Here is a 16,594-nt window from a genome sequence, read left to right as displayed (position 1 = left end):
CCACCCATAGTACTGAAAAGGAGCAAAAAAGGTTGTCAAGATAAGCTAGGAGACACAATTTTAAAGCAATATTTAATTGAATTTGGCTTTGTATGTCAGGCTACAAGCTTTTCGCAGATTATCAGTAATATACAAGAGAAATTTTTGCTGCCAGAAAGTAAGGGGGGGCTACTGAAAGAGAGGGGCCATTAAATGTAGACCACTAGCACACTTAAGGAAAACGTAAAACTTTGCCCTGGGGCAAATACATTCTTCCGAATACATTATATATGAATATGTTATAAGAATTTGAATGCTACAGCTTGTAATTAAGTATATAGTAAAAGCAAAAGTCACTGAGCTGTTTGATGTCCCCACTAACTTCTATCTAAATCTCTATTCTCACTAGCATTTAAAGAAAAAAGCGAAAGAAAGTCTAGAGACTAATAAATTGAAATTATAATATTTGAAATAAATTGATGACGACGATACCCTTTTATTTCCATGTGGTTTTTGTTTGTTTGTTTTTGCTAATTACTTGAGGAGGACTCAATACGTAGCAGTTATAAAAGCAGCAGGAACCATTGGGCTATTGGTCCCAAAGAATGAGATATCCCCCAAAATTAAAATCACTTTTAATATAAAACCTCTTGAGTTACAATAAAACCTGTTAACAAAAAAAACGGCTTTCACATCTCATTCTGGCTTGATATATCATAGTCTGCTTCATTAGATTCATGATGTGCATTTGTATATGTACATTTGTACATGTAATTGAATATAAACAACATGCCTCCTAGCTTTAATTCCAAACTCTTGTATACTGATAGTGGGTAAAAGGAAGTTCTAGCCATTGAGGCTGCCTGAGCTTCCAGTGACAAAGATGGGTCCCAGAAGAACCCCCCAATGCCAAACGTGTACAGTGGAACCTCGGTTTGTGAACGTAATCCATTCCGGAAGACGGGTCGATTTCTGAAACATTCAGAAACTGAAAATTGAAGGTGGAAGCCTCAATACAATAGGGAAACTCAAAAGAGAAGCTGCGTGGCATGTTCGGCTTCCAAAAATTGTTTGAAAACTGAAGCAGTTACTTTTGGGTTTTCAACATTCGAAAGCCAAAACGTTTGTCAACAGAGACATTTTTGACAACTGAGGTTCCACTGTACTTTAAGAGGAAATGTAACCTTATCTAGAGCAGGCATCTGGACAGTTTCCTGGCACAGGAAATGCCAATCCAGAGTGCCTCTTCTCAGGGTTCAAGCACAGTTTATTGACCTATGCACCAACCCAATGGTCCATATCACACACAGCCTCTCCTGACTCAGATGTTATGAAGAAGTAAGGCTATGTGTCCAGGGGGCATAGGAAGGGGGTGCGAGGGGTGCGGTCTGTGGAGCCTGGCCTGCAGTGCGTCTGAGCCACACGTCTCTACTGAGAGTGATGCCATGGCTCAGGGCCCTGTGCTACCCAAAACAGCAGTGTGGTGCTTGCGTCCACCAGGCAAACTTCGTGGGCAGCTCGCCATGCCACCCCCCTGTGCGGCTCGCCATGGCGCCCCAGTGGGTGGATCACCCTGCCCCCGCAGCTCCGGGTGCCGGAGCAGCTAGCTACGCCCCTGCATGTGTCACCAGTGTGCTATTGACACTTCACCCCAAAGTTCTGGACAACTGCTCTGAATTTAAATGGCTAAATTTAATGATAAACAGCATTGGAGACAATATTGTACCCTGTGGTACAGCACAGTATAATGGCTATGGAGCCAAAACAATTTCCCAGTGCATATGATTCTGTAAGTAGAAGCGGGACCAATACTCATCTCACAGAGCTGGATCAGGAGAATACCATGGCCAATGATATCAAAAGCTACTGGGAATAATAATGAATAATCCTGTTATTAGTTTCTTGAGGGAAGAGATGGTTTGACCACAGTGGTTCAGACAATGGTAACTTCAAGCTTGGATTACCACAAAACAGTACCATAGTCTATATGGGGCTTGTACTTGATACACAACTGCAATTACTGCAGAATGTTGCATCATAATTGCTAATAGGAAATGCTTTTACAAGTGCCACATAATATTCATTTTGCTTTTGCAAGGAATTGATCCTACTACCCACCATTATGGAGGGTCCTTCACTGTGTTATTTTTGGCTAAAACCTGTTCTCCTCCCTCCAGGAAAATGGATTTAAAATGTAATATTGGTATGTATAATTGTTTTAAAACCCATTTCTAATTTCATATTAATAAATTTTACGTCAATATGTTTTAACAAGTGTCATTCAGCCCGTTTAATAAATGGGCGCTAGAGCATTCAGCCTTTTTCGGCGGCGGCGTGTGGGGGGGATTGGCCCCTCCCACGACCGCCGCTTCGTCGGGGCGCTCCGCTGGGCCCATCTGGCCGGCTGGTGCCCAGGAGAAGGCCGTGATTTGGCCTCTTTTGGAGGTGGCAGCGCGTAGGGGAGCGGTTGGCCCCTCCCACGGCCGCCGCTTCATGGGGGCGCTCCACTGAGCCCAGCTGCCCAGCGGGCGCGCAGGAGAAGGCCGCGATTCTTCTGAGGACTGCGAGGGAAATGGTAGGCAGAGGGGTGGGGGTGGGAGAGTGTGTGTGTGTGTGTGTGCGTCAAGTCTCTGCGTCCAATCCCTGTGTCCGTGGGGCACATGCGCAGTAGCACGGACACAGGGACACAGGGAATCTGGACGCAGAGACACTTGCACATTATTATATAGGATGCTTAATTTAATTCATATTTTAATTCATATTTTATATTGTTTAATATAAACCACTTGGATGTTTTTGTAGACTAAGTGATTGTTGTTGTTGTTGTTGTTTAGTCATTTAGTCGTGTCCGACTCTTCGTGACCCCATGGACCAGAGCATGTCAGGCACTCCTGTCTTCCACTGCCTCCCGCAGTTTGGTCAGACTCATGTTGGTGGCTTCGAGAACACTATCCAACCATCTCATCCTCTGTCGTCCCCTTCTCCTAGTGCCCTCCATCTTTCCCAACATCAGGGTCTTTTCCAGGGAGTCTTCTCTTCTCATGAGGTGGCCAAAGTATTGGAGCCTCAGCTTCAGGATCTGTCCTTCCAGGGAGCACTCAGGGCTGATTTCCTTCAGAATGGATAGGTTTGATCTTCTTGCAGTTCATGGGACTCTCAGGAGTCTCCTCCAGCACCATAATTCAAAAGCATCAATTCTTCGGCAATCAGCCTTTGTTACGGTCCAGCTCTCACTTCCATACATCACCACTGGGAAAACCATAGCTTTAACTATATGGACCTTTGTAGGCAAGGTGATGTCTCTGCTTTTTAAGATGCTGACTAGGTTTGTCATTGCTTTTCTCCCAAGAAGCAGGAGTCTTTTAATTTCGTGCCTGCTGTCACCATCTGATGGAACCCAAGAAAGTAAAATCTCTCACTGCCTCCATTTCTTCCCCTTCTATTTGCCAGGAGGTGATGGGACCAGTGGCCATGATCTTAGTTTTTTTGATGTTGAGCTTCAGACCGTATTTTGCACTCTCCTTTTTCACCCTCATTAAATAACCTCATAAAAGGTTCTTTAATTCCTCCTCACTTTCTGCCATCAAGGTTGTGTCATCAGCATATCTGAAGTTGTTGATATTTCTTCCGGCAATCTTAATTCTGGCTTGGGATTCATCCAGTCCAGCCTTTCGCATGATGAATTCTAAGACTAAGTGGTAAATCTTGTCAAATAAAATAAATAAAATAGATTTGAGCAGCAAAGATTGTATTGGACTGTATAAACAGAGAACGGGAAATACAATCATTTAAGGAAGGATAAGAAAACTGCAGTAATGTGAAATAAACAAACAACAAATTTCAAGAACACAGACAATAATTAGCCACCTTTTATTCAAAACCAATGACCTTTCATGTTCACTGTAAATGGAAATTGGCTGTGAATATGCTCAGAAATAATGTGTATATACAATGAATTTGCAAACAAAACAATAATAAGCAAACAAACTTCAGAAAGGTAACTACGGCTGCAGTCTACTAATAATAATCTACTATGAATAATGATACATATTCTAAGATACTTACTAATGCATTCTGGTAAAGCTTTATCCCAGTGACCATTTGGCTGACAGACTAAAACTGAAGATCCAAATAAAAAATATCCAGGGTTACAATCATAAAATACAACTGTGCCATATGTGAAATTTCCATGTTCAATTTTACTTTCTCGTATGGAATTTGCAGGGATTCCTGGATCAGAACAGTTGACCACTAAACAGAAAACAGTAAAACATTTTTTTATTTACTTCATAAAATGGATATACTGCTTGATTATAAACAAACAAGATCTCCCCCCCCCAAAAAAAAACCTAAATATGTGTGAATTTCACATTTTTCAAATGTTCAAGTTTCCCACAGGTCTTCAGGTAAAAAAATACTATGTAGAGAATAAAATGAATAACAGTGTAAGCTGCAATTTGCACAAAGCTATCCTTGAAACCAGTAATAAAATAAAATAAAATAAATCAGCATAGGCATAGGCAGAATGCTGCCGTCACTTTATGCTAGCTACTTTTTGTATAGTTTGCCAACTCTTGATCCATGGTTAAAAAAACAACAGCCCGCATACAAAGAATTGCTGCCAAGCATAAACATGAAATATACGCTCCTCGTTTCTAAATCACTAGAGGGCTCATGTCCAGGCTACTTGGGAGCCCGGTTCTATATCAGAACCCGTTCTCACTTCAAGGGCAGAGTTTTTCAACCTTTTTGAGTCCATGCAGGGCCGTCTTAAGCGCCCCTGGCGCCGTGGAGCGACGGATCCCTCCGGCGCCCCCCGCCCCATTTCCCAGCGCGGCGGGTGGGTGGGCGGGCGCAGCGCGGCTGCCACAGGCCCTGCTGTGCGGCGGGCGGGCAGGCACAGCGCGGTTGCCATGGGCGCAGCTGCGCGGCGGACCGGCGGACCGGCCGGCCAGCGGGCAGGCGCAGCTTGTGGCGCCTTCCTGGCGGGCCGGCGCCATGGTGCCCTGCGCCACCCAGTCTGGCCGTAGGGCCGGCCCTGAGTCCATGGCTCCCTTGACCAGCTACATGCTTTCTGCGGCACCCCTGTGGGGCTCATGAGCCGTTATGTCACTTCTTGCCTGTAGAGCTAGCAGCCTCTCACCCTTTTTCAAACACCCTCCCTTGTGGAGTATTCCCTCAGCATCCTCCCCTCTCCCCTCTCCTTCGGAGTCTTCCGGGCACCCACTGCTGCCACCCGTGGTCTCTGAGCTGCCCCCTCCCCCGCCCCAAAGAGAGGTGCCTCCTCACACTGCCCCACAGAGGCCTGAGACTTGTCTGTCCATTCCTACCGCTAATGAAACAACCCCTGTGTTGCAGACTTGAGTCAAATACCCCCCCCAAAAAAAGAGGCGACACGTCGACCAATTCCACGGGTGAAATATATCTGTTTTTATCTTTATAAACTATAACGACATGCGAGACAGTGATCCAAGGTAATCATACTGTTTCGGTTTGGTCTTCTTCAGTTTTTTAACTTAGTGTTTGTATACAATCTGCAGAACAGCGGTCATACACATATGTATGGCTGGCTGGCTGGCTGTGCTCCCTCACCCACTTGCTTGCTTACTCCATTGCTGCCTCAGCCCATGGCAACCAGCCCCCCTGACTACCTCCAGAGGCACCATTTGCCCGTGGAGCTTGTAGCCAGGGCTGCTGTAAGAAACAGCAGTGCAAGCCTTGGGAGACAGAGACGCGAGAGGGCATCAGAGGAGAGAGGGAAGGAAGGAGGGACAGAGGCCAGTGTTGCCTGCATCACCCCTGACCATCATTCAAGGCACCCCAGGGAGCCACGCCACAATGGTTGAAAACCACTGCTGTAGGGTGTATGCTTCCATCCACACACTCCCAACAACATAATTGTAACATTCATGTTGCTGCACAACCTCAACTCCTAATAAATAGCCAATCAGCACAGGTGGTAGACCCAAATATCCACCTCATATCCAAGGTGGTTCTGAAGGCTATCACAAACTCGTTGTAGCAGGATTTTCTTGTCCACCTCAGGAAATTATGGTAAAATTTGTACATTTTGTGGGATGTTGTTTGGCTCTAAAACACAGCACTTAATCTCTGGGCTGCCTCCAGTGGTCTATCTATCACTTCTTCATCTTGTGGGGTGGGGATATGATATTAGTTATAAACTGAAAAGGGCGGGGGAAATGAGGAAATGAAAATCAAGGAAAATAAATATGTGTGTCAAAAACAACAAGAATGCTATAAAGGAGAAATGGAGCAAAATGGTGGGTTACACACAGCCTTGAGCATGATTTTCTTTTTTTTGGGGGGGGGGGTTCTTTTTCTATGAGTAATTTTTCTCATTATGAATGCTGCTATGGTTTTTCCTGTCCCTGTGACAGGAACTTACTAGAGGGGATACATTAGTTTAACTTGATATGAAACAACTTGCAAGCTTGCAGTTAGTTGAAGAGTTTACCAGTTTCTACCAGGCAACAGCAAGTCTTGATTAATTTTAACATTAATCGATGTAAATGTCATAGTCTTCAAAGTGAGAACACGGCTTTTGTTTTTTCCCTTGGGGGAAAAACAACTCAAAAGGATATGGATTTGATGCTCATTATCAACTAGGTTGTCCAAACCTGCTTTAAAAATATGACATAAAATTTCAAGGCTATCTAAGCATTCCAGAAGCATATGCAGTCAAATCAGCACACACCTTGTGCCTCTGACCACTTAGGGCAAAAATGTTTATAATATTATATGCTATTGTCCACTGCACCAAAATAAGTAATCATTGCTAGGTAAACCAAAACCCTATGAGTTAGATGAGGTTAATCAAACAAAGCCTTTGTAAGATAAACTTTCTGAAGGGCTTGGCATTTCAGCTATAGCTCCCAGCAGAAAAGGTGAAACAAAATATGTTCACCCTTCTTTTTGAGATAAAGTAAAATGAAAGAAAATACCATTTAAATGGCTTTACATTCTGTGCTGCCTTAAAAGTCAGCTACAGGGCCTGTCTGATGGACAAAAAAATCAGATCTTTTGGAAATTATATTTGAAGCTGAGAAAAGTATTTTAAACCCTAAAAGGCTTTCTGTCCATCTCAAATCACAGCCCCCCACCCCCACCCAAAATGGTGCATAATAAAGACACAGACTTGGACACCATCCTTGTGTGCAAAGCAAGCAAACACCCCTTCCCAGTTTTACAACATTTTTTTTTCAGCCTTACCTTTGCATATGGGTGGTGGATGACTCCACTGTCTGTTTGCCTGACACTGGGCTTTTGTTGGTCCTTGCATAACGTAACCAGTGTTACAGGAGAATGTCACAACATCATTGAAGTTGAAACCATTCCCACTCGTTCTTCCATAAATTGGACTACCAGGATGACCACAGCTAACAGCTAACATCAGAAGCGAGCGAAAGAGAAAGCATACCGTTATCACTCTTCACTGTAACATATAATGAAGACTTTAAAACGGTCACAGAATAATAGAGTTGGACAGGACCTCACTGGTTGTCTAAGTCCAAACCCCATCCAATTTGAAACCTTACTGGACCCTGCTTAACTTTGCAAATGTGCTAGCAGTTTTACTGCTGCACCACCAAGAAGATACAATTATTCTGAATATTTTCTTGCCTCCTTACTTTTGAAATCTTTGGCAAAGTGGAAACGGTCCACTTTCTGTAAGAGAAGGTAACCCAAAAGAAACCAATCACATACCAGTTGAGGCAGGAGGTTCCAAAGTGTTCTGGTCTACAAAAAAGCTTTTGCTGGCTTTCAGTGCAATCATGTAAGTGCCTGCTCACTCAGCATTGCTGAGATCCATGGGATTTTTTTACCCCAGGAAAGAAGGTATAGGACTGTACCTTAAGTATCTGTTATCACTTCACAATGTAGTGCTTAATGGATCTGGCTATACATCTGAACACAATGTTATTATGAAAAGAAAAGAAAAAAACTATAATGAAATAGCACCTGGTACTTAAATACAGTATAGGTAATAATAATAATAATCAGAAATTGCTACAGGGAACAGAATTTTTATTTCTGTTTTCATTGACATACCGCAGAGCTTTCAGATTTATTATAAGGCAATGATTGGTGGTTACTATCTCTCCTGGGACATACCCCGTTATTTTAACCTTCATTCCAACCCTTTCCTGAAAAACCTGCATGGCAGAAAATTCTACTTTGTTCAGTCAAGCGGTCCTTTTGTTGTTGTTGTTGAAGGGAGCCATCTCTGGTGCTGCTGCACATGACCTAGGGCTATTTATTGTGAGTTCTATCCTGGATGTAAACACAGCAATATATTCGTGTCTCATTCTAAAATATCAATGAAATAATTTCCACCTGACGGTGGAGGCTTGTTTTTGTAGTGCTTAACCATACTTTAACATGACACCCTAACCTGGACAGAACATGGCATTTACTGTTTTTCACACACTTCAGTATCATTCCATGCTGAGGAATTTGAAAATGAAAATGTTTCACATAATTTGTTCCCATTCACTCTTTCCTTAAGTTATTCTCCCCCCACATCTTCTGCTGTCTTCCCATTCCCAGCTATAGATTGCAAGCTATTTTGGACCAGAGTCCTCTCTGCTCTTGCTTATGAAACCCTGTAAAACACTATGTACATTGATGGCATTGTAATAATAAATATAACCATCCCCACCTGGAGAAGTGTAGATTATGTTCCTTAACTTTTGACCAATATAAAAGAAATGGTTCAGCCTATTCTAAGTCTCGGGTGGGGGTGGGGGAATAACAGGATTAGTTATTTATTGAAGGGAATGTTTTCAAAAGAACACCGTTTTCTAAAATAACTGAGGTGGGGAAATGGCTGTTTTCATCCCCACTACAATTTAGTCTACAGGTAAAGAAGGAGTTCAGCCGTGGATGGAAATTGAATGGAATATATTTCAGATAAAAATTAGGAGGAATGTTTTCATTGTTAAGAGCTGTGGAGTAGACTGCCTCTGGAGGTGGTGGGTTTTCCTTTGCCTGTTTAAATTGGTCAACCATTTGCCAAAGATTATGTACTTACATCCTGCATTGAGCATAGGGTTGGGTTAGACCAGGGATGGCTAACTGTCATGCCATGGCCAGATCTGCACCCCAGTAAAAATTCTCTCTCTCTCTCTCTCTCTCTCTCTCTCTCTCTCTCTCTCTCTCTCTCTCTCTCACACACACACACACACACACACACACACACACACACACACCACAAGATTGTTTATTTTGGCAGCAGCAGCAAAAAAGAAAAAGAGAAATATAGCACTGGAGTAGATGGAGAAGTTTGATAGGGATGCAAACTGCTAGTTCCCTGATTATCAGACTGAAAACTGGACAATAGTTGTGATAACAACCATCCTCAGATCATCTACTCAGATCAGCTGGCTGTGTGTGTGAATGTCCCTTTGTATGTGCGTGTGTTAGAAAGTGTGTATCCTGGGAGGGTGTGCGTCCTGCAAGAGTGTGGGGTGGCCTCACCTACTTTTGGCCACAGCCACTACTGGCATGAGATCTCTGGAGGGTCGACCAAGAGCAATTATAGACCTCTAGCCCCAAAATGATTAGATATCTCTGGACCAGGTGCCATTTCCCTTCCAATGATATAATTCATTTATTCTTTATTTAGAAACAACTTCATGTTTCATGTTTTCCTCACAGGCTGTATGAAAGCTGCTCATTTTAGCCCACATCAGATGGGGGTGGGGGAGTGAGTTCATTATGCAACCACACTATAACCTCTGCCATGCTTACTTACGCACACAGGATGGAAGCTGACCAGACCAGTTGTGATCCTGCTGGCATATTCGCACAGAAGAGCCGATGAGTCGAAAGCCAGGACTGCACTGATATACGACAGTGTCTCTGTAGCCATAATTCTCTCCAATAACTTGACCATTGACTATAAGGTCTGGAATACCACAGTGTCCCGCTACAAAAAAGGATACAATTATGGTGGTTTACAAACAGGAACAACACTTTTATTTCTCGTCCGCCGTTATTGTTATTTAGTTTGAATATTTATATTTCACCATTGTATTTCCTTCATGCAATACCGGATACAACATATAACTCTCTTGCACATAAAACGTATCACAACCCTGTTGGTAGGTTAGCCCAAGAAGTGACTGAAGGGAGATTTGAAGCATGGCCTTGAATAAAAATAGCCACAGCCAACATAGTGCAGTCATGAATAAGCCTGGCTAACCTTAGGCCAATTGCTCTGTCTCAGCCTAAAATACTTCATAATGTCATTGTTAGGGCTAAATGGTGTAATTCCCATGCAGGTTGCCCAATAAGACACCAGGGAATCATGGGATATAAAACTGCTTAATCAAAAAAAATATCTAAGCAGTGTACATAAAACTGTAAAATAATTGGGGAATCCCCTCCCATATCCTTCTGCTGGCAGGCTAAGAACTTCTTATTTAGAAGGGCATTTGAAAACTAAGATGCAGATAATGCTGCCCACTGGGCTGCTGTCAAGGCAAACTGTATTTTCGTTCTGGTTTTAAATGTGTATTTGAACTATTGTTTTCAGTTAGTCTGTTTTATTGCTCTGCATTTCATAGTGAGGATTTTAAATGTTGTAAGCTACCTTAAATCCCAACTTGAGAGAAAGGTGGGCTATAAATACATTCAATTAATGATGATGATGATGTTGTTGTTGTTGTAAATGGTATCCAAATAAATAGGTCTGCTAGTGCAAGGATTTCCACTTGTCCAATGGAACTTTCCCTTCCTCTCCTCTCCCTGTGTACCCTTCCCAAATCTGTTCCAGAGGGTTGGGAAAGCCAGATAATAATAATAATAATAATAATAATAATAATAATAATAATAATAATAATAATTTTTATACCCCGCCCTCCCCAGTCAAAACCAGGCTCAGGGCGGCTAACACCAATAAAATTACAATAAGACATGAAAGAAAAGAAGACAATTAATTAAAATACAGATTAAAATACAATATTAAAATTTAAAATGCAGCCTCATTTATGATTTTAGACTTTATGATAGCAGGTCTGTTTAGTTGGACACCATCTTATTTGTCCAGATATAATGGATATTATTATTTTGCTGAAATAATGATTACAAAGTCCTGAATAGAAGTTCAAGACCACCTGGGAGAGATTTAAATCCTCACCCCCTCAGAGCATAGTGCAGAGGTTAATTGATAAATCAACCACACAATGCCAAATCATGGCTGGTTTTATTTAAATGCATACCTTGCATAATAATTACCTGCCATTTTGTGAAGTGAATACATTATGTACATTCTTATATGAAAAGAAGGTGGGTCCCACAGAAATTTATTTCTGTGCAAATTTGGGAACATATCTACTTATGTGTTACCTGCTGTACAAAACCAAAGCTCGTTAATGCTATTTCAGAGAGTTCCCAATTATACAATCCGCCCTGAAGCATCAGCACACACACACTAATAGACTGTATATAGTTGAAAAATGCCATTCTCCTCATAATTAAACAGATGTGCAGTGGTAGTCAACTAAATTTTACCCAGAGAAGACCCACTTAAATTAATGACGATGATTAAGTTAGGTCCATTCATTTCAATAGGCTCACTGAATAAAACTTAGTAGCATATCACCCATAAAAATGAATGGTGATGGAGGTAAATATCTCCATCTGAAGACAGTAATATATGAACTGTGGAAGTGCGAAAGGATGCATTGCTGAAAGGGAAGAGATATTGTGAGAGCTCTCATTTATAGTCAGTTCTATCACCAAGGAAACCACTCTTTTTGTCTGCACATCTTGGAGAATGGCTGCCTTGTTATGCCATGAAAAAGGAGGTGCAAAAGGGCTTCAAACAATGGCAATAGTGCTATTATTACAAATAATTGGTGACTGTTTACTGCATAGCCATTCCAGCATGGTTTGTTTAATTCTCCTTCAGTTTCAATGAGTTGGAGTAGATTCCCCCTCCCTTTCCCTTTTTTTTGCTTCTAAAATGTCTGTGATGAAAAGAATTTCAAGAGTGCCTATTTGACACTGTCAAGAAAACGAGAACACCTGCCACTGCAAAAACCTTGCTGCACACTATACATTTTACGGCTCCTTTTGTTGTTCATGGTCTTGTGGTTCTTCCATTTAAAACCATTTCTGTGCTCTGGGCCAGATGAAGGAGAAGGGGCAAAAACATTCTCTTTTCCAAAGTTCGAAACCAATCTATCTGGCCGTTTGGAAAAAAAAAAGTTATTCAACTATGGTTCAATTTAAAATATAATCACTCTTGATCATGTATTTGTAGGACAGTAACTCTTCCCATGCTCCTTTACTTCACAATGATTCATCCCCCCAGCTTCTGTTTCTGACTGAGTCCCCCTTCCCAATATTCCAGAGAAAAGAACAAATTGCTTCATTCAGTATTATCAACACCAAACCTATGAATAACTTTTTCTTTATCTTTTGGCTGTTTTGTTACAAACATGCCACTTCTGATAACACACAACATTCTGGAATGGGGCCAATATGCCTCTATATTCCTTCTGCTTAATCCATAATTAGGATTCCTTTCTATTAACTGATTTTTTTGGGGTACTAAACATGTCAGGTTGCTTAACAGCACTTAAGGGACAGCCCTAAACAAAGATCTCTCAAGATGAGTGAGTTAGGATATGGTGAAAATCCAGCGCAGCTTGCTGGTTCCCAGCTCAAGTCCCCAATCAAGTTCTGTCAAAGATGTCGGCGTAACTTGCTCATTCCAGTCTCAGCTGGATGAGCCAAGGGCAGCATAATTCCCCCCAAAAGGGGAATAACTGACATAGGGGTTGGATGCTAACTGTGTTGGTGAAAGCTTTCGTCTTTGGCTATAGAATGTGCTGCATGGTAACTTTTTTATCTCAATAAATTGATTCATGGGAACCACCTAGACTAGTCTGTTGCAGCAAACCCAAATCAGATGATATGCTCCGCTTATTGCTCCGGGCCACCAAAGCTTATGCTACACTAAATATGTTATCCTTTAAGGTAAATGTTGTTTAGCATAATTTTATTGTTATACGAACATGTCTTCAATCTATTGTCATGGGTCCATGCTGAAATGGATCTGCAATAAACAGTTCTCCTGACTGATATGTTATGGAGAAACAGAGCTAAGCAGCATCATCCTACTGAAGGAACCTTGCTCCCAAACACTCAATGACCGCTCTCAGTGGCTTTGCGTAGATATGAAATAGCACTGGAAACAAAATAGTGCCCTGCGGCACCCTACTGCACAACCGTGGCTTGAGAAGCACTCTCTCAATGCTACTCGATGCTACTCGGTCCTGTAGGTAGGACAAGGAACATTGTAGCACGGTGCCCCCAATTCCCACTGCACAAAGCCGGTCCAGGAAAATGTCATGGCCAATGGTATTGAAAGCTGCAGAGAGACTGAGGAGGAGTGGGAAGGTCATGCTCCCCTTGTCTCACTGTCTGTAAAGGTCATTCACCAGGTGACTCAAGGTGACTCAGTCCTATGGCCAGGCCTGGATTTAGATTGGAATGGGTCTAAATAATCCAAGTCATTCAATAATGTGTGCAGTTGCACCACCTCAACTCTCTCCACCATCTTCCCCAGCTGAAAGTTATTCCAGTCCAAAGGGTCCATGGGTGGTTCTTTAGGAGTCATCACTCTATCACTCTTTCAAGGCAGCAGGGACCACCCCTTCATGCAATGAAGTGTTAACCACACTCTGGACCAGGGGTCAGCAAACTTTTACAGCAGGGGACCGGTTCACTGTCCCTTAGACCTTGTGGGGGGGGGCGGACTATATTTTGAAAAATAATAATGAACGGATCCCTATGCCCCACAAATAACCCAGAGATGCTTTTTAAATAAAAGGACACATTCTACTCATGTAAAAACATGCTGATTTTCGGACTGTCCGCGGGCTGGATTTAGAAGGTGATTGGGCTGCATCCGGCCCCCGGGCCTTAGTTTGGGGACCCCTGCTCTGGACCAACCAATCAACTCCCCTCTGCTAGAGTTTATAAGCCAGGAGGGCTGCATATTAGCCACAATTTCTATAATTTACTTTAAATGCCTACTAACTGTTAATATTTCCATGCTTTATTTCTAGTCTCTATGTTTTCCATGGGGAAAAGTACAAAAATGGTACATTAAACGATAAACTTGAAATGCCACCTCCCTTGCCAAGCTTCTGTATCTTTTAAATGTCAAATAATTTGATTTGAGGACTATGAGAAAGTAACAACCCAGGCTTTTTTGCAAGTTTGTATTCCTTTATTTTTATCCTTTCAGACTAATGATTCCCCAGGAAGCGGAAATATTCAGTTCTGCACAGGCATCAAACAACTGTGACCTTATAGTGAGCAAGCCGGTAATTGTTTATGGTAAAAGTTCAGGAGAATTGGATTCTGCTCATGTAGTGGTTTCTTGCAGTTCTTAGTTTCTAATTGGTTTACCATTTCTTTTAAGGCCTAAGGGAAAATAAATATAACTGGTTGTCAAGTAGTCAGAGCCTCGCTTATTTCCCTATGACAAAGAATTCCCTTGGCAAGACAAAGAGGAGTAGCTAAGCTGTCCTCCATGGAACATCTGTTAAAACAATAGCCCTTTAACAATGTTCAGAATGTGGGTGGACTGGACATGATCTCCATTCTCTACTAACCCACTCCTGCTATTTTTCACAAGTTGATTTTTTTGGGGGGGTACACAGGCCCCATATACGGTTTGTACTTGTGTAGACTCCAGGTACTTGTTAACACCTGGAGACTGGCAATAGGGATGCTTGGGGGAAAAAATCTTGCCCCTCCCCAATTCCTGTATGAGCTGACCTGACTCCTCCCAGGATAATGTGCAAAGCAGAAGGCAGTTAACTTTCAGATTTTGCACTGCTCTGAATTTTGTGTTACATTTTTTTGGAGTTAGGAGCTGCCAGATTGGTTTTTTAAACACATATTTTTAGACAAAATATGTTTAGAAATATATATTTGTGTGTGGGGGGTGTATTTTTATGAGAAAATACATTCAAAATGTGTGTGTTGTGTGTGTGTGTGTGTGTGTGTGTGTGTGTGTGTGTGTGTGTGTGTTTAAATACACATTTTGATGGAGGTTCCCACTTTAAACATTTCAGGTTACTGTTAAAATGGGATGAAACATATTAATCAACAAACACATGCCAAAGTGATATGGATGGACCCTAGTTGGAGATACAGGTAGGTAGCCGTGTTGGTCTGAGTCGAAACAAAATAAAAATAATTCATTCAGTAGCACTTTAAAGACCAACTAAGTTTTTATTTTGGTATGAGCTTTCGTGTGCATGCACACTTCATCAGATACCCTAGTTGGAGATGTACCAGTGTTCCTCTGTCAACACTTCAGGTCTACACACACGTGGAAAGCTAATCTCTGCCAAATACTTTTAGCTCAAGTGGCTCTGCCATTTTGTTTATGGAAGGCTAACCATGGGAGAAAAGTGGAACCACAGAACCATTACTAAATTACTAGTATAAATACAAATGAAAACATACAGGTTGGGGCAGAAGGCTGAGCAAAGGAAGAATGAACATTACCCCTGCATTGCATAGCCTTGCACTCTGCCATTGTGATGATAAATGGTAATGGAACTATAATGGCAACTTCATAATGCTATCACTGCTTTAAACTCAATTGGAAAGGATATTTCAGTAAGGAAAGTTCCTCTCGAATGCAACAGAAATAAATTTGTTGAGAGGAAATGGATGCTCAAGTCAGCACATATGGTCACATGAGCACACAGTAGGGCTGTAAATTTACAATTGGCACAAAGGGAAACTAATTCCTTACCTAAGCACCTTGTTTCAGTTCCACTCCATAGTCCGGAAGAGAGACATTCCCTTACAGCTGAGCCCACCAACATGAATCCTAAGTCACAAGTAAAGATAGCTGTCGAGCCATAGGTGATCTGAGTTCCGATCTTATTCCCATTTGGAGGTATAGGAAGCTCTCCACAGGAAATAACTTTAAAAGTTAAAAAAAGGAGAAATATGTTGCACACACAAAATTCACATGTAAACATTCAGTGCTCATTTTTCAGTGATGGTGATTAAAACACTACAGTGGTACCTCGGTTTATGAACACAATTGGTTCCGGAAGTCTGTTCATAAACTGAAGCGTTCATAAACTGAAGCGAACTTTCCCATTGAAAGTAATGGAAAGTAGATTAATGTGTTCCAGATGGTCTGCGGAGTACTTAAACTGAAGCGTTCATAAACTGAAGCGAACTTTCCCATTGAAAGTAATGGAAAGTGGATTAATCCGTTCCAGACGGGTCCACGGAGTACTCAGCCTGAAACGTACTTAACCCGAAGCATGGGTGTAATTGGTTCCGGAAGTCTGTTCATAAACTGAAGCATTCATAAACTGAAGCAAACTTTCCCATTGAAAGTAATGGAAAGTGAATTAATCCGTTCCAGATGGGTCCGTGGCATTCGTAAACCGAAAATTTGTAAACCGAGGTGTTCATAAACTGAGGTTTCACTGTATATCTTAGGGTGAATGTAGAGTGATAGATGACTACAAAATAACAAACCCAAAACATTATATTACAAAAATGTTCATACTATCAAAAATTATTAAATAATACAAAT

General features: G+C 41.8%; 1 protein-coding gene across 1 annotated transcript in view; it reads right to left on the bottom strand.

The window, feature by feature from the left end:
* The window catches only part of CSMD3 (CUB and Sushi multiple domains 3), a 584,303-nt gene that overhangs the window by 47,089 nt on the left and 520,620 nt on the right, over positions 1–16,594 (bottom strand). The window contains exons 53-56 of the mRNA XM_060277658.1: positions 15,791–15,964; positions 9,755–9,928; positions 7,210–7,383; positions 4,045–4,230 (exon numbers count right to left, since the gene is read on the bottom strand). Coding sequence (XP_060133641.1) covers positions 4,045–4,230; positions 7,210–7,383; positions 9,755–9,928; positions 15,791–15,964 — 708 coding nt within the window. The remainder of the gene's footprint in view (positions 1–4,044; positions 4,231–7,209; positions 7,384–9,754; positions 9,929–15,790; positions 15,965–16,594) is intronic.

The sequence above is a fragment of the Zootoca vivipara genome, chromosome 8 (assembly GCF_963506605.1).
Source record: "Zootoca vivipara chromosome 8, rZooViv1.1, whole genome shotgun sequence".
Classification (NCBI taxonomy): domain Eukaryota; kingdom Metazoa; phylum Chordata; class Lepidosauria; order Squamata; family Lacertidae; genus Zootoca; species Zootoca vivipara.
The sequence above is the reverse complement of the archived record's forward strand: the minus strand, read 5'-3'. Positions and strand labels throughout refer to the sequence as shown.